The sequence below is a fragment of the Trichosurus vulpecula genome, chromosome 5 (genome assembly GCF_011100635.1).
Source record: "Trichosurus vulpecula isolate mTriVul1 chromosome 5, mTriVul1.pri, whole genome shotgun sequence".
Lineage (NCBI taxonomy): Eukaryota > Metazoa > Chordata > Mammalia > Diprotodontia > Phalangeridae > Trichosurus > Trichosurus vulpecula.
The window spans coordinates 294,554,495-294,578,419 of NC_050577.1; the positions used below are offsets into that span (position 1 = coordinate 294,554,495).

The 23,925-nt window shown below is 47.8% G+C and overlaps 1 protein-coding gene across 5 annotated transcripts in view; it reads right to left on the bottom strand.

Moving 5' to 3' along the window:
- RBFOX2 (RNA binding fox-1 homolog 2) overlaps window positions 1-17,922 on the bottom strand; it is a 316,535-nt gene extending 298,613 nt beyond the window's left edge. For 2 of the 5 annotated variants that reach the window (XM_036760986.1, XM_036760987.1), the window contains exon 1: window positions 17,861-17,922. In XM_036760986.1, the coding sequence (XP_036616881.1) occupies window positions 17,861-17,866 (6 nt within the window). In that variant the 5' untranslated portion in view covers window positions 17,867-17,922. The remainder of the gene's footprint in view (window positions 1-17,860) is intronic. The other 3 variants (XM_036760984.1, XM_036760985.1, XM_036760982.1) reach the window with 3 other exon arrangements.
- Window positions 17,923-23,925: the final 6,003 nt, after the last annotated feature.

Genomic DNA, 23,925 nt, shown 5'->3' on the forward strand with positions numbered 1-23,925 from the left:
GGTGGCCCAGAGAGCTAATGAATGAGCCCATCTTAGATCTGGCAGGCTTGGGGCTGGGCCCCAAGTCTGAGAAGAAAGTGGTCTGTACTGCATTTAGAAAATCGTTCAGTGCTTTTCACAAGCCCAAACTTTTTCCTTAAGTAAAATCCCTATTTTCACATGATTCCTCTTTGGGAAATGCTCCATGGCAGCTATGAACCACAATATACCATCTTCTACAAAGAAGCAAAATCTAGGGTCCCCCAAAAGGCAATGGAGAGACAGAGGTAAACGGGAATAGTTGGAAGCACCTTACCAACCAAGAGTCAAGCACAAGAAGTGTCATAAAATATAGCACTGAATAGCTACAAGTGAGGAAAAACAGTGGGCCAGTCATAGACTGAGGGTGAGAATTAACAGACAGACAGCCCATGGGTTTCACTGATACCCACATAATGTTAAGAGGCCTACATAAAGACCATCAGCACATTGGAAGATACCCCCACTACCCACCCCCACAGAACTGGCATAAAAAGAGAGACAAAAGTAGCACAAAACAGTAAGATGGAATGGGTAGCACGGGTGGGGTGCACTTTTTATCATCAGCGTCCACACAGACACAAATCCAAAACAATGAACTATACCAAGCATTTGTCCTCTCCATCCTCGGAAAATAAAATAAGAAACCAGCTTACACTAAGTCCAGCAAAACCACTTTAGTCCTTAGGTTCTCTGAGTCATGGCCAAAATAGCACCATCTCTGTGGTCCTTCTACCAAGGGAGGACACTGAGCAGGGCTTGAAGATGCATCGGTCCACTACCTAGTACAGGGGTAGGGAACCACATGTGGTCTCGAGGCGGTGGGTTCCCCAAGCATACAGGCCAGGACCAGCCTCACTGAGGAACTTACCACAGGGCTAACCACAGAAGGAGGCTTTTTGCAGCCATGACATTTCTAAAATTCCTAAATGTCCATACTATCAGGGCCGCAATCAACTACCTGAACTTGCACGAGAGAAATCTTTATAATAGTGAAGTTGAAGATTTTGTTTGGACATAAAGAACTTTCTAACTGCAGGGTTGGTAAAGACAGAAACCCTCGAGATTCTTCATACAAGGTCCATGAATTTGTAGTTTTAAAAAAAAAATATTTTCATAACTGTGTCAATTTATTTCCTTGGTGATCTTATGTATTTTATTTTATGCATTTAAAAAACATGATTCTGAGAAGTGGCCCATAGGCTTCAACAGACTGCCTTCCAAAGAGGTCTAGCACACACAAAAAGTTAACCTTTGATTTAAGAGCCCTTTGTTGAAAATGGAGGGTCTGGGACTGGACAATCTCTTATGGTTCATTCCAGTTCTATGGCTCTATGAAATCAAAATCAATCAAGACAGAGAGCGTGCGTGCGTGCGTGTGTGTGTGTGTGTGTGTGTCTGTAGCACTAAAACAGGCAGCTAGGTGACACAGTGGATGAAGCACTGGGCCTGAAGCCAAGAAGACTCATCTTCCTGAGCTGACATCTGGCCAAAGATACTTACTAGCTATGTGACTTTGGGCTTATCACTTAAATCTCTTTGCCTCGGTTTCCTCATCTATAAAATGTGCTAGAGAAGGAAACAGCAAACCACTCTAGCCTCTTTGCCAAGAAAACCCCAAATGGGGGTCACAAAGAATCGGACACAACTGAAATGACTAAACAACACTACTACTAAAACACCAAGTAAAGAAAAGAAAATCACACAGAACGCAAAAGCACAAGAGGACAGTTAACTTCTCTGTCCTCTTCAATGAAACCAAAAACATGGGTCTCTTTGAAAGAGGCTTCAAAGCCCACATGGAACACCTACATCAAGCTGCTGCTACAAAGATAAACAAAAAACGAGAGTTCAAGAAAGCTGCACGTTCTTTTTTGGAATTGGACATTAAAGGAACGCTCATCAATTGGGGAATGGCTGAACAAGTTGTGGGCTATGATTGTGATGGAATGCTATTGTGCTATAAGTCATAATAAAGGGGGTGGTTTCAGAAAAACCTGGGTAGACTTAGATGAACTGATGCAAATTGAGCAGAACCAGGAGAACACTGTGCACAGAAACAGCATCTGTGAATGACTTAGCTACTCTGATCACTACAATGGTCCAAGACAATATCAAAAGAATCACCATGAAGGATGCTATCTACCTCCAGAATGAGATCTGATGAACTGAGTGCACAATGAAGCATATTTTTTCACTTTATTTTTCTTGCCTTTTTTTGTAACATGGCTAATATGGAAGTGTTTTGCATGACTTCACATGTATAATTGATATCACATTGCTTGTCTTCTCAATGCGTGGGGGAGAGGCTGGAGAGAGGGAGAGAATTTGGATAAAGAACGGTAAAGTATAGAAATAAATACTGCTGACCAAAATCATTAATGGTCCCTAAGAAGCACCCTCTCTGAAAGCCTGATGCATGCACACACGTATGTATGAAGCTAGTTAACGTCCAAATTAATCAGTTAATCATCAGTTGTAGCTACTACAAGAAAGCCAAAGACAAAACGCTTTCAGGGTTGGAGGCAGGAAGAACCTGCTAATAACAGCTACTATGAATCCTATATCCACCCACATAACATGTTTAGGGTTAAAATGTGCTTTCATGTCTATCATATCATTTCATGTGACTGACAGGCAAGGCCAATGTTGTTATTCTCATCTAACAGAGGAGAAAAGATTAGTTCACTGGCTTGCTAAAGGTCATACACCTGGTAAACATGGTCGAACCAAGGTCTTCTTATTCTAAATCCAATGTTCCTCCTGACTTTATCCCACATGGCCGTCATCATCAGAACAAGGCACTCACTAAGCATGAGAGACACACTATAATGAGATAAAGGGTGGCTTATAATGCAGAAATCAATTGCGGGGGGGGGGGGGGGGGGCAGGGATGGCAGAGCGAGGGAGGTCAAAGTGAGAAGAAATCTCTTCCAATTCCAAATCCTTGATATCAACCAACAGAAACACTGACTTTTCCAGTCACAAAATTGATTTTCCAAATATGTCAGACATCAGCCAAAAAATATGAAATTATAAAACCCCAGATATGGAAGAGGCCTTAGTTTTTCAATTCCTTCATTGTACATCTGGGGAAACGAATCCCAAAGTGATACTGTGACTTACTCAAGGCCATACAAATAATAAGCAACCTCAAAGTCCACGGATCTCTTCAATCAATCAACAAGTATTTATTAAACACCTACTCTGTGCCAGGCATTGTGCACCTCATAAAACACACTGCCTCTCCAGTGGACACTAAAAGTTAGGCCATCCTGGTATTAGCTGTGATTGAGACTTTTAGCTTCTAATATATAGATACACACACAAAAGCTTACAGTAAATTTATGTGTGAAACGGCCAACACAAGAGACAGTTGGGCAGTCACATAACACTACTCTAAAAAGCCCTTCACACATTTCAATTTGGCAGCCTCTGTATGTCTGTCTGTCTGTCTGTCTCTCTCTCTCACTCACACACACACACACACACACACACACACACACACTCATACAACAGCATAAGGCAAGAGGGTTGCAAACACAGCTAGGACTACTAACTTACCAGCAATCTTTGCCAAAACTCCCCTCCCCTCCAACCCACTGCAGGAAGCAACCATTGTAGGACTTCATGAGGTTGCAGAAGAATCTCCACTCCTATGTGCCAGGCATTGACAGTGACAATGCCCTTTCACAGGTTCCAATCAATGACGGAGAGTTTGTGGGAACTCAGGACCACCAGGGAGCGTCCTCCAGTCCTGCCAAGCCCAACTCAGAAACCATCTGATCCTGTTCTCTCCTATTCTATCCCCTGGGAACAGACCAACAGCAGGTGGAAGCTGCTGAAGCAACAAGCTCAAACTGGGAAGCAGGAAGTCTGAAAAGCGGGTGCTTTCTTCCAGGAGGGAGGAGAAGGGGTGAAATGCTAAATTAAACACATGCAGTTCCTTTTTCTTCTCCAACGAAAACCTATGACATCCAGAATGGCTAACAGACACTTAACTGCTACAGGGCACAGAGCATGCATTCGGAGATCAGGAGTGGGACGGGGTCATCTCAGACATGAAAGATTCCCCCTCGCTTAAAGTCACACAGCTCATATTTGGCTGAGCTGGGATTTGGCCCCAAGTCTTCTGACTCCAACTCCTATGCTCCTTCCAATATACCATAACGGAACAGAAAAATGACCACGACTGAGTGAACTGAAACAGTTTTCTGTACAGTTCCAACTACTCGCATTTCTGGAGCAAAACCCCAACACTTACTACTTGTATGAGGCTGAACTATGTGATGCTGCACAGGGAACCTCCCTGGGCCTCAGTTTCCTCATCTCTATAATGAAGAGGTTAGACTAGATGCCCTCTGAGGTCTCATCCATCTCTACCTCCGTGATCCTAAGGGGCAAACAATGAAATCATAGCACTCCCATTTTACAGATGAGGAAAGTGAGGCTCAGCACTGCGTAGTAGCTAATGAGAAGCAAAAGCAAGATCTGAATGAGATCCTCTGACTTCAAGGCCAGTGTCCATTTCATTCTACCACAGCTGTCTCTAAGTCACATTAGGAGGGCTACCTCTTTGCCTAAAGAATCCAAGATAAATGGGGCAAGCCCATTTATAAAGTCCCAACAGTTTCCAGGAAAAGTGGCTCCAAAGCCCTAGTGTCTCACGACAGCCCACACACCCCTGAGTTGAGCATCCTTGTAAGAATAGTGCAAGACATCATTATAGCCGAGAGCAATTGCTACCCTTCCCCCAGGACAGCTGCCAATTTCCAGTGGCAAAAGTTTCCCAAAATAAACCAGTAAGAACAACCTCCCATAAGCCTCAGCGCCATGGCTCAAGAGCAGCAAGATCCCAGTTCCCAGAGGCTGAGTTGGCTGATTCTGGCAATCCCCAACATCTGGGCACAGCCTCTAGAAATACTAACTTTGCCCCTGATCCCTCCCTACCCACCACCACCCCAAAAGCTGGGCTGGGCGTGTTAAAACCACTCTACTGCCCACCCTCCACCTCACATAGTTACCAACTTTTTCCATCCATTCCCCAAATTAAAAAGTGCTTTGATTGTAGCAGAAGCAGTTATGATGTGATACAACCAACATAGCCAGAAAGAGAAATAAACCATGTGCCTCAAAAGCCACAACCCTGGAAGAAAGTTTCCAATTACCTGATACAAAGACACTTTTTTTTTTCCCCTTTTGGAGAGGAAACCTAAGAGCCAGCATTAAAAGAAGAGGGGGAAAAACAACAACCCCCAGAAAGCTCTATTTGAGAACTTGAATTAGCTAAGGAATGAGGTTTTAGTAAAAACCAAGAATTCACCTTATGCGAAAATTCTAAACTTCCATAGTCATTTTCTACCCTGAGGAAAACAAGGCTTATCAGCATTTAGTAATTCAAGAATGTCACCTGAGTGGCAGATATCAATATTCTTGGTGCCTTAGGCTTTCCAGCTGCAACAGCTGGATGTCACATCTGTGCATAAGAAGCTAGAGGAGAGCCTAGCTTTGTTTACTCAGAGGCCACAGTCCAAGAGACTCCCCCAGAAGAGGCTCCTCTCCGAAAAGGCCCTACATAGTTTAGCAGTGCCAAGAAGACAGGACAAAAGAACACCCAAGTGATGGAAAGATCTAACCTGGGACAAAGTGAACAAAGATCTGGTGCCAAAAGTTCAAAGACAAAAAGAAAGGCCATATATACATACACCCAAACATTCGTAGGAGAACTTTTTGTTGTAGCAAAAAACTGAAAATAAAGTGGCTGATAAATCAGAGTGAAGGATACAACAGAATCTTGTTTCTAGTCTCCATCCCCTTCTCTCTCCTCCCACAATCCTCAGCCTAGTTCAGTCACACAGCTTCTCACTTTGGCCACAACTACGACAGCCTCCTCTCTGGTCTCCTCTCAAGCCTCGACCCACTCCAAAACATCCACCTCCCCAAAGCCATCCAAGTGACATCTGTCTACTATATTTTTAACCACTATTACCTTTGAGAGACAATATAAACCACTCTTCACAATCTGGCTTCCTGACACCTTTCTGGTCTTTTAACCCAATTCTTCTCTCCATCAGCCACAATGGTTTACCTGCTGTTAGAAACATTAAACTCCATCTTCCATCTCTGGGCTTTACATTGGCTACCCTCCTCTTCCTCCCTGTCCCCATGCCTGGAGCCCTCCCTCCCTCCTCACCTCTAGGAATCCCTCACTTCCTTCAGGACTCAGCCCAAGGGCCACCTTCAACAAGAAATTTTAAAAAGGCCCTTCCTGCTCCTCGAAGCGGCTAGTCTGCTCACGCCCAAAACTATCTTGTATCCATTGAGTATATATTCTGCAGAGACTGTGTATATATACATGCATAGATATACATGCGTGCACATATTAGAAGGTAAGCTTCCTGAAGGGACAGACGGCTTCACTTACATGCACATGGCTCCTGGCACATAACTGACTATGCTATGTAAGAAATGAAGACCACATAAACCTGGCAGGCTTGAGCAAATTAAAGCAAAGTGAAGCAAAACCAGGAAAACAGCATTATCAACAATAACTACAATCATGTGAACAAAAAACAATGCTAAAAGGCAAATGAACTCAGATCATTTTAATTGGATTTTACATTTTGCCAAGACTTTTACACGCCTTATCATATCTAATCCTCAAAACCACCCTGTGAAGTAGGCACTATCTCCATGTTACAGACATGTTATAGCACATGACAAAAACAGGAGAGGCACACGTATTATACATGTATGTATATACACGCGTGCGAGCACACACACACATCTTACCAGTGGATTGTTCACCTGGCAATTAATTTTTTTTTTGGCGGGGGGGGGGGGGGGGGGATGGGGGGGGTGTCACGGCAATCTAAGCAATCACGGCAGCTGGGTGACAGAGTGGATAGACAGACAATACTGGGCCCCTTCTACTCCAGCAGTGACTATGACAGAGTAGCACGAAGGACAGCTTTTGGACTGTCAACAAACACTAATCTGACTGTTGGGACTCTAAATGTAAGATCTTTGACTAATGACCAACAAGAGGACATACATTTCAAGAAGCTGAACCTAGCAATCTTGATGTTCGTGCTCTAAAAGAAAGTGGAAGGTAAATGGAAAGCCACCTCACTCGCAGGTACTCCTTGGAGGGGTCACAGCTACAAGAAATATTTCCTGCAGTTATCACATCCAGCAATAAGAAGTCTTTGCAAAAAGCCCACCATGAAAAGAAGTGCAGCCTACCTACCAAAACGGGCTCCTATCAATCAAACAGTCAAGAGACTGTATGAAGAAGTTTGTACTGGCAAGATCCCTTTAGTGGTCCCCCCTCTCCCCACTATGATAAAGAAACCGTGCTAATTACCTCTTCTTTACAATCAAGATTTGGGCAGTTAATAGTACTGAGAGCTTTATTTTGCAGGCTTGATTTTTTTTCCTTTGCTCAGTCAACAAGTATTTATTAATGCTCAGTGGGGGATGAAAGGGTCTAGTAGTAAGTAGGTCAGATTACTGTTAAATGCTTATTAACTAAAAAATGATTTTTTTTCTTTAAAAAAAAAAGTAGCATAAAGAGGGGGACAGTTAGCAGCCTGGCAGGAAGGGGATTGGGGATGAGAAGCTGGAAAGGCAGGTACCTACAGCAACTCTACAATATCTGCCTTCAAAACTGAGATTCAATCAAGTTTCCTCACTTCTTCAAACATGAAAAGAAACCTGAAAGAAAAAATTACATTAACATTGTGTAATGGCTATCAGCTTTGTATTTTTCAATTGAGAGAAGTCAGTTATATCATAGAAGAATCATCAGGGGAACAGAGGAAAAGGTTAGGGCTACAGTTTAGCAAAGTGAGTCTCATGGAGAATACAAGGATCATCTCATAGCCACACTCCAAAACCACTGAAGCAGCACACGCCAATACATACCTGCACCCAGGTGTACCTTAAACTGCCTCTCTCGCTTCTTTCTTTAACCAAAACATCACAAAAGAGGCTTTGTACACAAGTATGTTGTGAATATACCATTAGAAGAAGATTCCAAACTGAATCGTTCCTTGGATGACTCCAGGTTTTGGTGGGCACTGGAGTCAGCCTCCCCTGTGGGTTCCAGTCTCCTTACCATCGCTGCCTCTTCAAAAAGCTGACGTGTGAAGGCAACGAAGGGAGCCAGAGATGGGACACTGATCTGCTTGTAAAGAAAGCCGGCCTAGGCCTCCAGCCTGTAGTACCCAGAGCAGCATTCCATGCATCACTCTGTAGGTAAACAGAGATTCTGCTGGTAATTCTCCACCTTGATGCCACAGGCATTAATGATTTCCAGAACTCACAAAGGCACAGTGACTTGAGCAAGTAGGTTTGTTCAAGTTTTGTTGGTTTCCATATATGAAGGCAGTTCTACTCAGGCTATGAGGCACAGTTGCCTTTATTTAGGTACAAACATGGGCCCAGAAGAAAGAGGCATAGAGGATGGAAAGCAAATGGTAATAAGTGGAGTCTGAGGAAACAGATGGGATGAGGAACTGAGTACATACTAATGGTTATGGGAGCCCCTAGAAGCATTGGGTTTCTTCTTCTCTCCTTCCATCTCCATACCAGCAGGCAGCTTACTTGGCTAAGGTTTCATTATCTAATTCATCTCTGATCAGTTTGGATAATCCCTTTTGAGTGGTGCTGATCCTGTTAGGAGGGCTGTATAAAGCTGCTTGGTCCTGGATGGGGCCAAATCCCATCAGGCCTGCCATGTGAATCTAGGACATATTTCAATAATTTGGGGTTGGTAAAGTGGATTGGGAAGTGGCTGCAAGTGCAAAGTCTGATACCTGATGTTCATTAAATCACTTCGTTAGCTCTAATGAAGAAAGCATCAGCTTTGCTGAAGAATCTGGAGAGAGAACAAATCTGCTTCTAAAGTTTGGATCTAGGTGGGTCCTGAGCCTAAGTTCTTTGGTTCTTCAGCTCTTACAATTTCTGATTACTTAGGCTGGCAAGTAAGTGTGATGCAGTGGAAAGGAGATTGGCGTTGACGTCAGAAGAGCTCAGTCTGAGTCCTGGCTTGTGTAACCTTGGGAAAGTTACTTGGATTCTATGTCCCTCATTTTCTCTATCTGTAAAATGGGGATAATACATCAACTGTCTACCTCCTACCGGTCAAGAAAATTTGTTTAAGTTTTAAAGTGCTTTATAAATTTGAACTAATTATTTTGCCCATTAATGAGCTTATTAAGTCAAGTTCTAACAATCAAGTTATTCACAGAATCAGAGATGGGAAGGACCTTGGAGGTCATCGAATCAATGGACAAATCAAAAGTTAAGTGACTTGTCCAAAGTCATTCAGCTAAAAAATGATAGAACTAAGACTCAAACTTGGGTCTTTTTGACTTTCAGGTTCTTTGTAACTCTACTCTGCTGTTTGGACATTTACTTATTTAGTTCCTGAGGTGACAGCCTGAATCCTTTCTTCCTGCAGAACCCCAACTTCTCTCCACCCCCACACCTCCATTTTCCCAGTCCCTAAGAGTGATGAAGTTTTAGTCTCTTTCTGTTGATAACATGTTGGTCTGAGTTGGGCCTTACTAGATTGGAAGCCCCATGGGGGTTTACCAAACATACTTACAACTTCCTGTTCAAATCATCTACCTAAAGTAAGGCCAGCTCACGGATCCAGTGCCACCACTGAGAGAGCCAGAAACAAGCAAGGTGGTCATCACAAAAGAGTCTCTTTTATTTGCTGGTGTGTTGGCACATCTAATTTCTTTTTGCTAGTGGCAGGATACCAGACTTATTCCTTTCAGGAGAAAGATTCCAGATTTGGGGTATAAGATCCCGAAAGATTCCTGCTTGGGAAGGATGCGTCAGATGTTAAGCTGGCTGTGCTCTGGTCACAGGTACTAATGCAGGGACAGGGTACTCTCTTCAGCAGATTTCTGAAGGCTCTGTCACTGTGCCATGCTTGGATGAGTGTTCAGCTAGAATTCCTAGATAGCCTCACAACAGGAAGGGGTCGTCAGACTTCTTTATCATTCTTAGGCTATTCTTCAGATTCTTCTCAGGGATGCTCCATCTTTGGGCCTGCTTTACAGGTACATATGCAGACTATAACCCTTCAGGTCCTGGATAAAATTCTAAGGCTGTATCAGCTTCCACTGATGTTAGAGTTAAAGGTGAAGGAAGGCTCTCTGAAAACAGAAAAGGAGGTAGCTGGGAGGGGGGTGGAGGCCAAGGCAGTCTGATCCTTGGTTTTCTGAGCTCAAATATTAATTGAATGCAGTTGTGTTCATGTTCTCACAATCCCTGTTTACCCCAGAAGAGTGATGAGTGGAATGCTACTCAAGGTACAACAAGCTAGAGGCCCAGGCCAGCTTTCTTTACAATATGATAGATGTCCAAGCTAGCTAACCTCTGTTGCCTTCACCTGTAAGACAAGGAGACTAGAATCCACAAGAGAAGCTGACTTCAGTGAAGGCCAACACCTGGAATCATCCTGAGGAACAATTCTATTTGGAATCCCCTTCTAATTTATCTTCACAACACACCTGTGTTCAAGTTATGTGTGGACATTTATCGCCTCCCCTACTAGAATACAAGTTCTATGAGGGAGAAAAAACTCCAACCTAGGGTGGCACAGGTTACATCCCAACCCACACCCAAGGAAGCCAGAAGTCACCACAAACTCCTATGGTCTCACCACCACTGTAGGGAGACTCAGTCAGGTGCTGCCATAAGCAACACTATCCTCCCTTTACCCCTAAAAAAGTGGATCAGAAGAAACAGGACAATATGTGCTGCTCCAAGTTGGCTAAGTTAGGGCTGGGTAAAGGTCTGAAGGACAGTTTTCTACCTCTGTACCCTCAGTTTAACTGTCTAACATTTAATAAGCACTCATACTAGGTGAAGGAATTCAAACCCTCCTTTACTCCTCACACAGATTGTCTTAGTTCCACACTATCCATCTCCCTTGTGAATCCTGGTATCATTTCTACTTCACAGGGCCTCTGTTTCTCCACTTACAAAACAAATGTCATTCCCTGATGAATCGAAGGATCATAAAGTTTAGCAAGATGTTGTTTATAATGTTATTTAAAAGAAAACCAGTAAAATATGATGTGTTTCCAGCCCACTCGCCAAGGCCAAAAACCAAAAGCTCTCCCCAGTCAAACCCAGGAAGAAGGAAAGACCTCCCACGACATAGGAAATGGAAGAGCTCTTCGGAGAGAAAGCACACCTCCCTTCCTCCCTCCTCCGTCTAGGCAGAGCCAGGGGACTGGAGGAGAGCTGAGGGGCTGCCTGGGTTTGCTGAAACGCTTTCTTCCCTTTCTTTGTGTTCCTGTTACCAGGGATGGCTGGCTAAGGAAGCAGTGGTGATGTAAAGCACAAAGACATCCATCTGTTAAAGAGATGCAGTCTGGAATTGCTCTTCTCTATCACACCACACGAGTTTGCCCTAAAAGCTCTAACAACACAGGTATGGTTTGCTTTACCTACGATATAGGTCCACTAGAAGTTACATTACCTTTTTACAAATCAAAAAATCAAAAATTAAATTTCTCTAAGAAGATCCATTTTTATAAAAGAAAAGATTGCCTCTGTCAAGCTAAGAACCCTTCAGAGGCTTCCCTAAATTAGGTTCCTAATTTACCTGGTTTGTATTCAGTTCAACAAATATTTCTTAATTTCTTAAGTACCTGCTGGGTCCTAAGAATACAAAATTGGGGGGCAGGAGGAGAGGCACCTCATAGGTCACTGTGTTACAGGAAAGTGAATTACACCACTAATGAATCATTAAAAAACAAACTTTCCAGGTACATTTTCCCCTTTCATAACTGTCCATTTCCTCAAACACATTTCAGTAGTCCAAGGTGTCTTCTTCCCTGGAACGCCTCAGCTCTGCTGTAGAACATCCTATGGCACCAGCAGGACTGCTCTTATTCCCTTTTCCAGCCATTCCTCTTTTGGAGGCTTTCACATACTGAAGCCTGGATCTGCTGAGATCCTAATCATTTGGCTCTCTTCTGAGGATATATTCCAAACCTGAAGATTACAACATAAATCTGGATTATTTCAACTCTCCTAAATTACATAGAAACTAAAGATTTACTGCAAAGGGATAGTTAATCCAACTAGATACCACACCTTCACCTGCCCAAAGACCTGACCCCCAGGTCTTGGAAACTAGAGTTCTGAATTCTGTGACTCCACTCAATGCTTTAAAAAATAACTTATTATTGTTTTCTAGCTTCCTCAATCTGTGAAGTGGGATGGGGGGGGGGGGGGTTCGGCTGTCTCAGAAACAGCATTGTGTTTGGAGTCAGAAGACCAAGGTTGAACCTCAACTGTATTACCTACTACTTGTAGGACCTTGGCCCAACCACCACTTCCCCCTTCTAGGCCTCAGTTTCCTCATCTGCAAAATGAGGAGGTTGACAGTCTCTGAGGCCCCTTCACAAGCTCTACATCCTGTGACTGTTATCATTCAGACGCTTAGAGGATTTCATCAAGGTGCCTTCATCCCTGGGATTCTGGATTTCTCTATGAATTTCACCAGAATATTGTACAATCAAGATAAAATAGAGTCAACTCAATTCCCTTCAAAACCTTCAGTGAGCACTGGTCAAGAGTTCTGCACCATGACACCAAGGACCGTCCCACACTGGCCCCAACACGCACTTGGGCATAAAAAAGCATCCAGAAGAGTCACTGAAAGGAAAAGGGGCCCACATGGGCTGTACAAAACAAATGACAGGAGGTCACCCTGACAAGGGTGACCACCAAGCACTCAAGCTTCTAGGGCATGTTTCAGGGAGGACCACGGGCTGAATGGGTAACAAGCAGCAGAGTCTGACTGCACTCTCGTACATTCACGTGGAGTGGAAAGAAGAGGAGTAGCCGAGTCACCCCCCAGAGGCCCGGGTCCAAACTCCATCTCCAAGGAAGGTCACTGCAATCCTCTGAACCCCAGCTTCCTCCTCTGTAAAACAGGGACTAAACTATCTGTAATATACCCCACCAGGGCAAATGTAACATTCAAATGAACTAATAATATATTTAAAGGGCTTCATAAACCTTAAAGCATTATACACACGTCACCTTTTATAACATTAGAACCAGTATGGCACTATGGACACAGAGGTGGCCTCAAAGCCAGGAAGAGCTGGGTTCAAGTTCTGACAAAACATATACTGGCCGTGCCACCCCCAGCAGGTTACTTAACCTCTCAAGGCCCAGGAAACTCTCTCGGGAGATTAATTAAAGAAAAGGTGCCTCTGCAGACCTGGTGAGACTGGGTCCTCAGACAACATCCTCTTCCTCCCCTCAGTCTCTGGGCTTCCTTGACTTCCACCAAGTCCCAGCCAAACCTCCCCTTCCACAGGCAGCCTTCCCTCTGCTCATCACCTCCCAGTTCTCCTCCAGAGCTGATCTGTACACAGTTGTTTGCATGGTGTCCCCCCACCAGACTGGGAGCTCCTCGAGGGCAGGGGGCTGTCTTTTGTCCGTCTTTATATCTCTAGTGCTTGGCACAGTGCTTAGCATAAATAATACATATAGGGTGACTGACTGACCTGCACCTCCCCCAGGAGTCACCTATATAAATTAAAGCCTAGGCCCAAGCCTCATCATGTAAAAATAGTATGACACAAGCAGGTAGGTGGTAGGTGGTGAAGTGAATAGACCACTGGGATTGGAGCCAGGAAGACCTGGGTTGGACTCCTGTCTCACATGCTTACTAGCTGTGTGACCCTGAGCAAGTCACTTAAACTCTGTCAGCCTCAATTTCAAAATCTGTAAAATGAGGGAGTGGAACTGGAGGGTCCCTGATGCTCTCTACCCGCATAACAAAAAAGCCTGGTACAACGAAGCCTGGAGGGTCAATAAGACAGATGCCCTCATCCCCAACACTGCCAAAATCATACTCTAAAGGAGAGGTGGCCACGCACAGTACCACCAGAACAAGATTAAAACAGACTTGGGAAGTGTTTGACAAAATAAATAAAAATACACTAGAATACAGACACAGCGAGCCCATGGCTTACCATGTCAATATGCAGCTCATGGGCATCCTTGTTGATGTTTAATGGCCCCATTTCTATTTGAGTTGATATCATGGCCTAATAAATTAGGGAGGGTTAGTGGAAAGGGACCTTAGGAATCAACTAATCCAAGCCCCTCATTTTACAGATGAAGAAACTGAGGCCCACAAGAGTAAACTGGCATACCTAAGGCTATAAAATTAATAGTAAAGCTAGAATCTGAAACTGCGCCTCTGCTCGCAAACTCTGGGATCATTCCATCCTTACCCCATGCAATTTCCCCTCTATGTGAAAAGGCGATGAACGACATAAATATATATATATGTGTGTGTGTGTGTGTAAATACATATAAAACACTGAAGAGAATTATTATCATTGTCATTACCCAAGAAGAGCCACAGGGGGTTAAGTATAATTGTTGGGCTATTCCCCCTTGGCTCCTTTGATCATAGCTCAAATTCTTCCTCCTCCAGAAATGTTCGCTCTGAGGCTCAAGAGAAAGCCTCCTAGCTCTCCACTCCACTTTGGGTGATCTACTCCCTATACCTACCACTCGGTCCAGACAGACCCTCTGGGAGCTTCTATACAAAGAGGAACCTCTTTGTATTCCACACAGCACCTAGCACCGAGCTTGACACTGGCAAAGGCTGAATGACTGACATGCCTTTGGGCTAAAATAACTGGAGCCCTTAGGAACTAAAAAAATATGTAAATAAGCATCAGTGAAAAAAACCCAGAGAGTTAGAATGGGAACATAAACTGCTCAATCTGCTTCCTCTCCTGCATCTCCCCAAAGTCCCAGAACATTGGGACTTAACAAATTTAAGATCTTCAGCCAGTCTTGAGAGAGATTACTCCATGAAGTTAAGAAAGAAAAAAAAATCTTTCAAGTGACCAAAGGAACTATGTCCTACAGAAACTAAGAGCCAAGCCCCCTGTCAAAGTTCCAAGCATTCAATGTGCAGCTTTCACACTAACAATGGGACACCTCAGCCACCAGGACTAATATGCCGCTGCATTTTTGCTAGTTTGCTTCCAGGATCCTATTATGGCTCCCTGTAGTATTTCTCCTTGCTAAAGTTCAAAGACAGAGCAAAACAGGTAAACCAAGCAAGAGAATCCAGTAAGAAGAAATGCCCTCAATCTTGGGACTCTTGGGACCCCACGGCACTGTAGGGAGACAAATGGGTCACCTCCCTTAAATCAACATTCTATATTATATATTAGAGATTTTGTCTTTCAAGGAGAGCAGAGAATCCTACAGAAAAATACCACGCATGGGCACAGCAATTCCTGTAACTCAGGAAGCCTGAGGGCTCTAACAATGAGGAAGCACAGCAGAGAAAGCGGTCAAGGTTTGCCCAAACTTCTAAGGCATACCGGCCAGTCTGAACAACTTCTGATTGTACACTCAGGGTGAACACCACAGTCAGCAGCACCCCCTCACCTCTCACACTAAATGAGACTTCCCATCTGAGACCGTGCCCCCCTCCCCAGCCACGAAGTGCTCTGGCTCTGACCTCAGACCACGACCTCCCTGAAGCCACTGCCACAGACCAAACACCACATTCCCACTCTTTCCACCCCTAACTTCTCCTCTCAGAATCCTGGAGGTCCAGAAAACTTCCTTTCAGGCTTAAAGACAGGGAAGTAGGAAAGGAGTTTCTGAGAAGCCTGGCTGTATGTCCAAACAGAATGGATGCACCAAGCCTGGCACAGGAGGGTTGCTCCTTGTCCTTTGATTCAGTCTCAGCAGACGTGCTACTCCAAGTTAAGGAGGCTCAGTGAGCTGTGACCACATTACCAAACTCTTCTGTTGCTGAAAGTCCCACAACTGATTTAACCCACAGCCTAAGCCACATCCCCTTTCTACTCTCTCTAGGAGTCTCTTCTCCATCCCTCTCTTCTCTAACTTCCTTGATTCCACCTCCTTCATTCATAGACCCTCTGACCCAGGTACCCAAGCCCTTACAGCCCCAACAGCCCCTCCTTCCCCATCCCCCCTGCTTATCTGCTCACTCCCAAGCAATAAATCTAAGCTTACTCCCATTCCTTCCCCAAGAAGGGAGGAAGGGGATGGCCAAAGGAGTTTTTGCCCCCACCGGCCTCATTCTCTCTGATCTTTCATTCTTCAATGTCTCCATGATCCTCTAGGTGCCACCCCTATACACACACCAACACAGGGCTCACTCTCGCTCTCTCACCCTCTCTCTCTCTCTCACCCTCCCTCCCTCAACACCTCCTGCTCTTCAGATCAGGTACCCTTATACAAAATGAGAATTCCCCTTCATTCCCCTTTCCAAAACTAGATAACCCACCCAAAATTAAGGGCTCCTCACCCACTTACTTCCAAAACTGAGTCCCCCACCACCAGACTGGGAACTCCCTCCCCAATAAATGTTCCCTCTTAAGGGTCCCTTCCCCAAAAATGAATTGCCCTCAAAATAGCAGTTCCTGAAATTTGAGCACACTACCTCCAAAACACCACTCTTCAAAAACGAGGACCACCAAAACCAAACATCCCCCTCTTCCAAAAAAAAGCTGTTCCTTCTAAAAGCCTTGGTGCCCCTCCAAAACTAGAAAATTCCTTCGTCAAATAAGGTTATCACCGTCATAACTCCCCCAAAACAAGTGACTCCCAAATCTAGCGGAGCCCTCCTCCAAACTTCAAAATCTGGGTGCTCCACCTCCAAAACGAGGTGTCCTCCCTTTTTCCAAAACCAAATGTCCCCTTCTCCAAAAAGGTATCTTTCCAAAAAGGATGTTCCCCCAAATAAGTGTCTTTCAAAGCTAATGTCAGATTTCCCAAAACTAGCATTCCCTACATAATTTGGGAACCCCAGCTTCTATTTACCCCAAAATCAGCTGCCCCTAACAAACCAGATGTTCCCTAAATGAATGTCTTTCTTCCACAAACCTAGCCTTCCCTCCCAAATCCAAAGATTCTGCTTTTCAAATCAGATGATTCTTTCCCCCAAACCAGATAGCTCTCACCCAAAACAGGAGTCCCTTCATGGAAAAATAAGTGCTCCTCTCCCTAAGCTAGCATCCCTTCCTACAGAGCTAGCTTGCCTTCCAAATATCTGAGCAACCAGCTTCCAAACCAGATGCCCCCCTCCCAAACCTGCCCCACCAAGAGCCCCCTTCCCTAAACCAGGTATCCTTTTAAAAGCCAGGTATTCCCATCCCTTAACAACATGCTCTTCCCAGATGAGTGCCTTCGAAAGTAAGCATCCCCTTACCTAACTTAAAGGTAAGCAGCTGCCCCTCCAAAATCTAAGCACACTCCAAATCAAGCGGCCCCCCCCTTTCAAGGTAGGTGTCCTGCTGCCCCCTAGCCAGATGTCCCCCTACAAGGTGTTCCCTCCCCCTAGACAGGCCCCCTCCCAAATGCTGCCCCCCCCCGGTGCCCCACACCCCACCCCGCAGATATGCCCCCCTCCTCCCCCCCGGGAGTCCCCGCCAGATGCCCCACTTCCCTCCCCCGCCAGGTGTCCCGGTCCCCTACACCAAGGGTCCCCCTCCTCCTCTCCTGGATCCCCCTCCCGCCAATGACCCCCTTCCCCCGTCCAGGTGTCCCGCTCCCTGCTCCAGGTGCCCCCCAGGTGTCCCGCTCCCCCCTCCGGATGTCCCCTCCCCCCAGGAGTCCCGCACCCCTCCTCCAGATGTCCCGCTCCCCGCTCCAGGTGCCCCCCAAAGTGTCCTGCTCCCCCCTCCAGATGCCCCCCTCCTGATGCCCCCCAGGTGTGTCCCGCTCCCCCCCCCGCCCGGTGCTTCCGCCGGCCCCGCCCCCCGAGAGCGTGCCCCGCCCCGCTCACCTGCATGCCGCTGCCTCCAGCTCCCGCTCCGGCTCCCGCAGCTGCGGCTGTCCCTTCGTCGGGCCGCGCCTGGGCCGGCGCCCCCGTGCCCTCCGCCCCCTCGTCGGTGCGCTGCCGCTTGCCCGGGCCGGGGTCGGCGGGGCCGGGGCCCGCGGGCGGCGGGGGCGGCGGCGGCGGCTCCAGCTCGGGCTCCCGCTTGACGCCCCGCGCGGGGCCGGGCTGCGCGGGGGGCTGCGGGGGCGGCGGCGGCGGCGGCCGCGGCTGAGCCTGGACCCCTTCCGCCATCCGGCCGCCCGCCAGCCCCGCCTCGCCTCCTCCGCCGCTCCGGGCCACGCGCGACAGGCCGCCGCCTCTCGCGCCCTCACACACGCTCGCCGCGCCGCGCCCCGCCACCGGCCGCGCGACTATCGCGACTCACGGGCTCCCGGCGGCCCCGCCCCCCGCGCGCGCGCGCGACTCTCCGAGGCGGGCGCACACTCCCACACGAGGGCGGGCGGGGGCGCGTGCGCGTGCGCAGCGGGCCGGCCCCTGGCGCGCTGTCCTCGCTCGGCCGGGCTCGCCTCGCCGGGCTCCCGGCAGCCTCGCTCTCAGCCTCGATCTGGGCCTCGCTCTCCGGCGGCTCGCGACGGGGAGAACGCGCACGCGCCCCCGCTGCTGCTGGCGCGCGCGCGCACGCGGCCCCCCCACCCTCACCCTCGCCGGCCGGCAGCCCGCACGCTCCTGCTCCCGCGCTCTCGGTGTCTCACACACGCAAACCCTCGCAGCCGGAGAGCCAGACACAGACACACCTCTCGAGGGCTCCAGACCGGAGGAAAGGAGCGGGGCGGGTCCGGGATCCCCAGGGGGCGGATGTTTATTTGGGGGAGGGGCTCGGGACCCGGAGCTAGCTGACTGGCCGGGAACTGCGGAGCCGCGGTGGCAGCGGCCCGGCAGGGGCGGGCCCGAGGGGAGGGGGCGGGGCCCAAGCCCTTCGGCAATCTCCGTCGCCTTCAGCCAGTAGGGCCGGACTCGAGCCCGACCGGGGCGGCAGGGAAGGAATCGGCAAACTTCGGGAATCTCCGGGAGGCTGGGAGGGCGAGGGCGAAGGGAAGGAGCCGCAAGCCGGATCCCGAGGGGGGGGGCGGAGACGAGGCGGAGGCCGCCGGCAAAAAGGGTGAGCGTGGCCTGCTTGCCTTGGGGGCGGGGCCCGGGAGCTTCGTAGGCTACGGGGGTGGGACCTGTTTTCCAGGGGCGGGGTCACTGGTCTAAGGGAAGCCACTCTTCAAAGAAAGGGGGGGCGGGACTTGGTCTTTATAGGCGGGGCTACCTGGGGAGGGGCGGGGCATGGCAGAGCCCCACCCCCGGGTTGAAGATCATACAATCAGAGGTCCAAAGGGGCCCAAACCCTTCCTTTGACAGATTACGAAACTGAGGCCCAGGGAGAGTAGGACTTCCCCAAGGTCACGCTCACCACAGCAAGCCTCAGTGCTGGGATTTGCCTCCTCCGTTAATTATATCCAATTTGTCCTGTCTTTATCATGCTTTTATATACCTACCTGGCACTGCTAATAGAGCACTGGTTTTGGAGTCAGACGTTTACTAGCTGTGTGACCCTAGACAAGTCGCTCATCCTCAGTTTCCTCAGCACCAACCTCCCAGGGTTGTAAGGATCAAATGAGATCCTGTTTGTAGAGCACTTCGTCCAGTGCCTGGCACATAATAGGTGATTAATAAATGCTTGTTGACGTGAACCCAAGGCCTTTGTCTCCAGACACAACCCTCGTTTCACCACACTAGGGTTGGTGGGAGGCGAAGGATCTGGCGATTCTTCTGAGGAGGTGAAAGGGTGAGCCTGTTCTACCTGCGGCAGAGCCTGATGCTCGCCCAAGAAGGGCAAGAAGCGTGGAGGAGCCCGTTACTCCACTCAGAAGGCAGAGGGGCGGGGCCTATTGCCTGGAGCGAGACTTTGTTTGCCAGGCTGGAGAGGTGCCTGGGCGGGAAGTACTTATCCCTGCAGTGAGAGTGATGGGCTGGGAGCCAAAGAGAAGGGGGTGGAGTTGGGGGGCCCGAGGTGACCCTTGTACTAGGCTCAGCGTATGCAAACCCTGATGACTCGAGTTCACCCATCTGGAGGCGGGGGAGGCTGTGCCCGAGTAGAAGGGTTTATGGGTGTCGGAGTGAGATCGGCAGGACCCTCTCCGTCCCGTTCCGATTGCCGCCCCCCCCCCCAAAAAAAGCTTCTTGCAATAATAATAGCTACGTTTTTATATAGCACCTACTATGTGCCAGGCACTGTGCTAAGCGCTTTACAATGATTTGACCCTCACAGAAACCCTGAGAAGTAGGTGCTATTATCATCCGTTTTACAGATGAGACAGATCGAAGTTAAGGTTACACAGCTAGTAAGTGTCTGGGGCCAAATTTGAGCACAGGAACTCCTGACTTCCCTGCACATCCCAGCCCCAACCCTGAGACAGTTCTGTTGGTCCATTCGTTCGTTCCATAAGCATTTATTAATTGCCTACTCCTGCAAAGCACTGTGGGGATTCAATGAAAAAACAGTCCCTGGCAGCAAAGCCTGTACATTCTATAGGCCCTCGGGGGCTAGCCTTGGGTTTAACATGACTTGTGGGGCTCACAATTTTTCCTGTTCAAAGGCTGGGGGGAGGGTCCTAGAGTGATAGGATATAGATTTAGAGCTGAAAAGGATCTTAGAGGTCATCTAGTCCAACTCTCACCTTCCACTGCTTTACAGGAGAGGAAATTGGGCCCCAAAGGGATTAAGTTATAGTAAATGGCAGAGCCAGACTTGGAACTCAAACCCTCTGACCCCAAATGCAGCTGTCTTTCCCCTTCACTGCCTTGCCTTTTCCTTAGAGACATGGACTCGGTCTTTTGCCACTGGCTCTTGGGCAGTCCCAGGTTAGAAGGTCCAAGTGCCTCCCGGCTTGACCCTGAAGTGGACTGGGTAGAGTTCCTAATGAGGAACCACATGAGCCAACCACAGTGGACTCCTGGGAAGAACTTTGGCTTCAGACTCAAAGGACCTGACCTTGGAAGCCCAGCTCTGCCACTGCCTCGGTGATCTTGGGCAAATCCCTTCCCAGCTACCTCCCCCATAAAATGACGGGGTTGGAGTCAATGCTCAGGTCTCCTCCAGCTGCTCTTCTTGTGAATCGTCTATTTGAAGGCAAATTTCCCCAGGGCAGCCCACCCAGACTGGGAAAGTTGGAACCCCCTTCCAGCAAATGAGTGCCCACCCTGGCTTTGAGGTGGGAGCTGGGATAGGTCTAAAGGTAATCTGGAAGTATGGTCATTTTCTGAAAACTTCCACCCCAACCTCCCAGGATAAGGTCTGGGGCCAAGACTGCCCAGTGGCTTTCTGGGTCCTTTGTTTTAGCTATCCACGTTAATCCGGAGTCCCTCTGAAAAACAGAGATAAGTATTGGAGGAATGTTTGAATGAAGAAGCGGAACAAAGAGAAACCAGACCCTGCTGGATAAACAGGCATGTATGGAATACCTGCAGAGTGGGGGGAGGGGAGGACCACAAAGATAGAGATGGCTGATGGGAAGGACCCCAGCCCGCCCCAGACAATTAGCACTAGCAAACTCTGGTATGAGCCTAGGAAGCACAATGCTCTCTGAGCAGTGAGAAGTGTATGTGAGTATGTTGGGGGAGGGAGGGGCAAGTAATCTGCATGTGAAGCAGAGATTGGAAGGGGAGAAGAGGGAGATGCTGGGGAAAGGGAGGAAATGCCCATTCCTTTAGTGCTGGGCTTCTTCACCTTGTATGTGTCCTAGATACCTTTAGCAGTCTGGTGAAGCCTGCTTTCCCAGAATCCTGTTTTTAGATAATTGAAGAAAATGCTACATTTCAGTTAGATTAGTGGAAGATGACATTTTTTACCCATCCAAATTCACAAGCCCCTAGAAACTTTCCATAGACATGTAGATCCCAGGTTAAGAGGGGAAAGGGAGAGGAAAGCAATAAACATGTATCCAGAGCCTACTGTGTGCCCAGTACCACACTAAGTGCTTTTTACAAACATTATCTCATTTGATTCCCTGTTGGAGTAGAAGGAAGGAAAGAAAAGCATGTTTTAGCTCCAAAATTCACTGTGATTCCCAACACCTGGTGCCAAAAGCCAGCCTCAGCTGGGTGCCTAGAAGCACCAAGTGGTGTCCAAGAAGTCACTGCTGCTCCTTGCTGCTGGAACTCAATGCCCCAGATCCAGTCAGGAGGCAAAGTGTGACATTGAGCCCGAGAACCACCCAGATCCGGGGCCCCTGCTCCATGAAGTCACCTCCTTGCAGGAAAAACAACTGGGGGTGGGGGTGGGGAGGGCCAAGGGGGGGGCAGTGATTCAGAGCTGCCCCTAGGGTCCTGCCCCTGAACTGGCACAAACCAAGGAACTTCTGGGAAATGCCCAAAGCAAGCAGACTTGCCTCCCTCCAACAGAAAACCAGTGGCACTCAGGACCCCGGATTCCCCTAAACTCTCATTTCTCAGTAACAAGAGAAAAGTGACCTAAATAGAGGGACTGTTCCTACTCCACCGCTGGCTTGCATTTTACAAAAGCAAGGCAAGAGAAATATCCCACCACACTCAGGGTGGGGAGAAAGAGGAAGCAAAAGCAGCCTCTCTGCCATGTGGCAGACTGATCCCAGAGCAGATACCCACCCTGATTGCGGGATTTTTAAGCCTCACTCCCAGTATAAACCTGGCCAGGCTAGACACGGGCATGGCCTCCTGGCGTTGGCATCCCACACCTCCTTTGTGCGTTGACTTTATTGGCCACGGTTCTGACTGTAGGCTAGAGAACTCACTCGAGCCTTAGCATTCTGCACATAATGAGTGTGTCTAGTTTCTATTTCTGTAGAATTTGATGAGGGATGATAACAGGGTAATTGAATTCGTTGTTTTCTTTCAGTGCCAGCCCTTTGCCCTCTGGCTCCAAGATTTCCTGCATTGCCCTCCTGGCTTTTTCAGTGTCCTTTCTTACAGTTGGAGTGGGGGTAGGGGAGGGAGTTTTCTTCGATTTTATTTTCCTGGAGGATAAAACCCAACCTACTGTGTCCATGATTCATGTGTAAGTACCATAGGATTTTTACAACTGGAAGGGATCTGAAGCTAGTCCCCTTGTGCTACAGATCAGGAAATTGTAGTCTCAAAATATGGAAGAAAATTCCTCAGTCTTGCATCCCCATCCATCGGTGGCAGAGCTGGGAAAAGAGGTCATTTTTGGAAGCAAAAAGAGCATTACACTGTGAGGTCCTTAGTTGCAATGGCTGACGTTTGTCTTCCTTTATATCCGCAGCACTAAACACAGTGGCATCACATAGCTGATACTTACTAAATTCTTGGTAACTGATTGACTCTGGATTTGCAGTCAGGGTACAGAGTGGTATAGAAGAAGGAGCACAACAGTACTTACTATGGGCCAGTCACTGTGCCAAAGATATAATAAATATTATCTGATTTGACCCTCAAAAACAACCCTTTGAGGTACTATTTTATTGTTAATGAAACCGAGGCAAACAGAGGTTGACTTGCCCAAGGTCACACAGCTAGGAAGCATCTGAGACTGAATTTGAACTCAGGTCTTCCTGACTCCAGGCCCAGTGCTCTCTTCACTGAGCCACTTAGATGTCCCTCAGCTAGACATCCCATTGTCCATCCAGACCTAGAAGAAACACCAGAGGTCATCTAGTCCAACTCACTGAAGCTCAGAAAGGTGAAGTGATTCCCCAAGTGTCCCACAGGCAGTATCAGAGGTGAGAGTTAGCCCCAGGGTTTCTGACTCTCAAAACTTTCCACTGTTCCCCTCTGCCTTCTGCCTCCAGAGCCCATGAATCCAACTCTACTGACCCAGCCTCCAGGCACTTTTCACATACCAGGCTTCCTGTGTGTAAATTCCACCAAAAAAGGAATGTGAAGAGGGAAGGCCAAATCCGGAGTCAAAGCAACCAAAGTCCAGACCTGAAAAGAATCAGCATTTTTTTTTAATTTATTTATTTCACATATTTAGTTTTCAGCTTTGATTTTCACAAGAGTTTGAATTACAAATTTTCTCCCCATTTCTA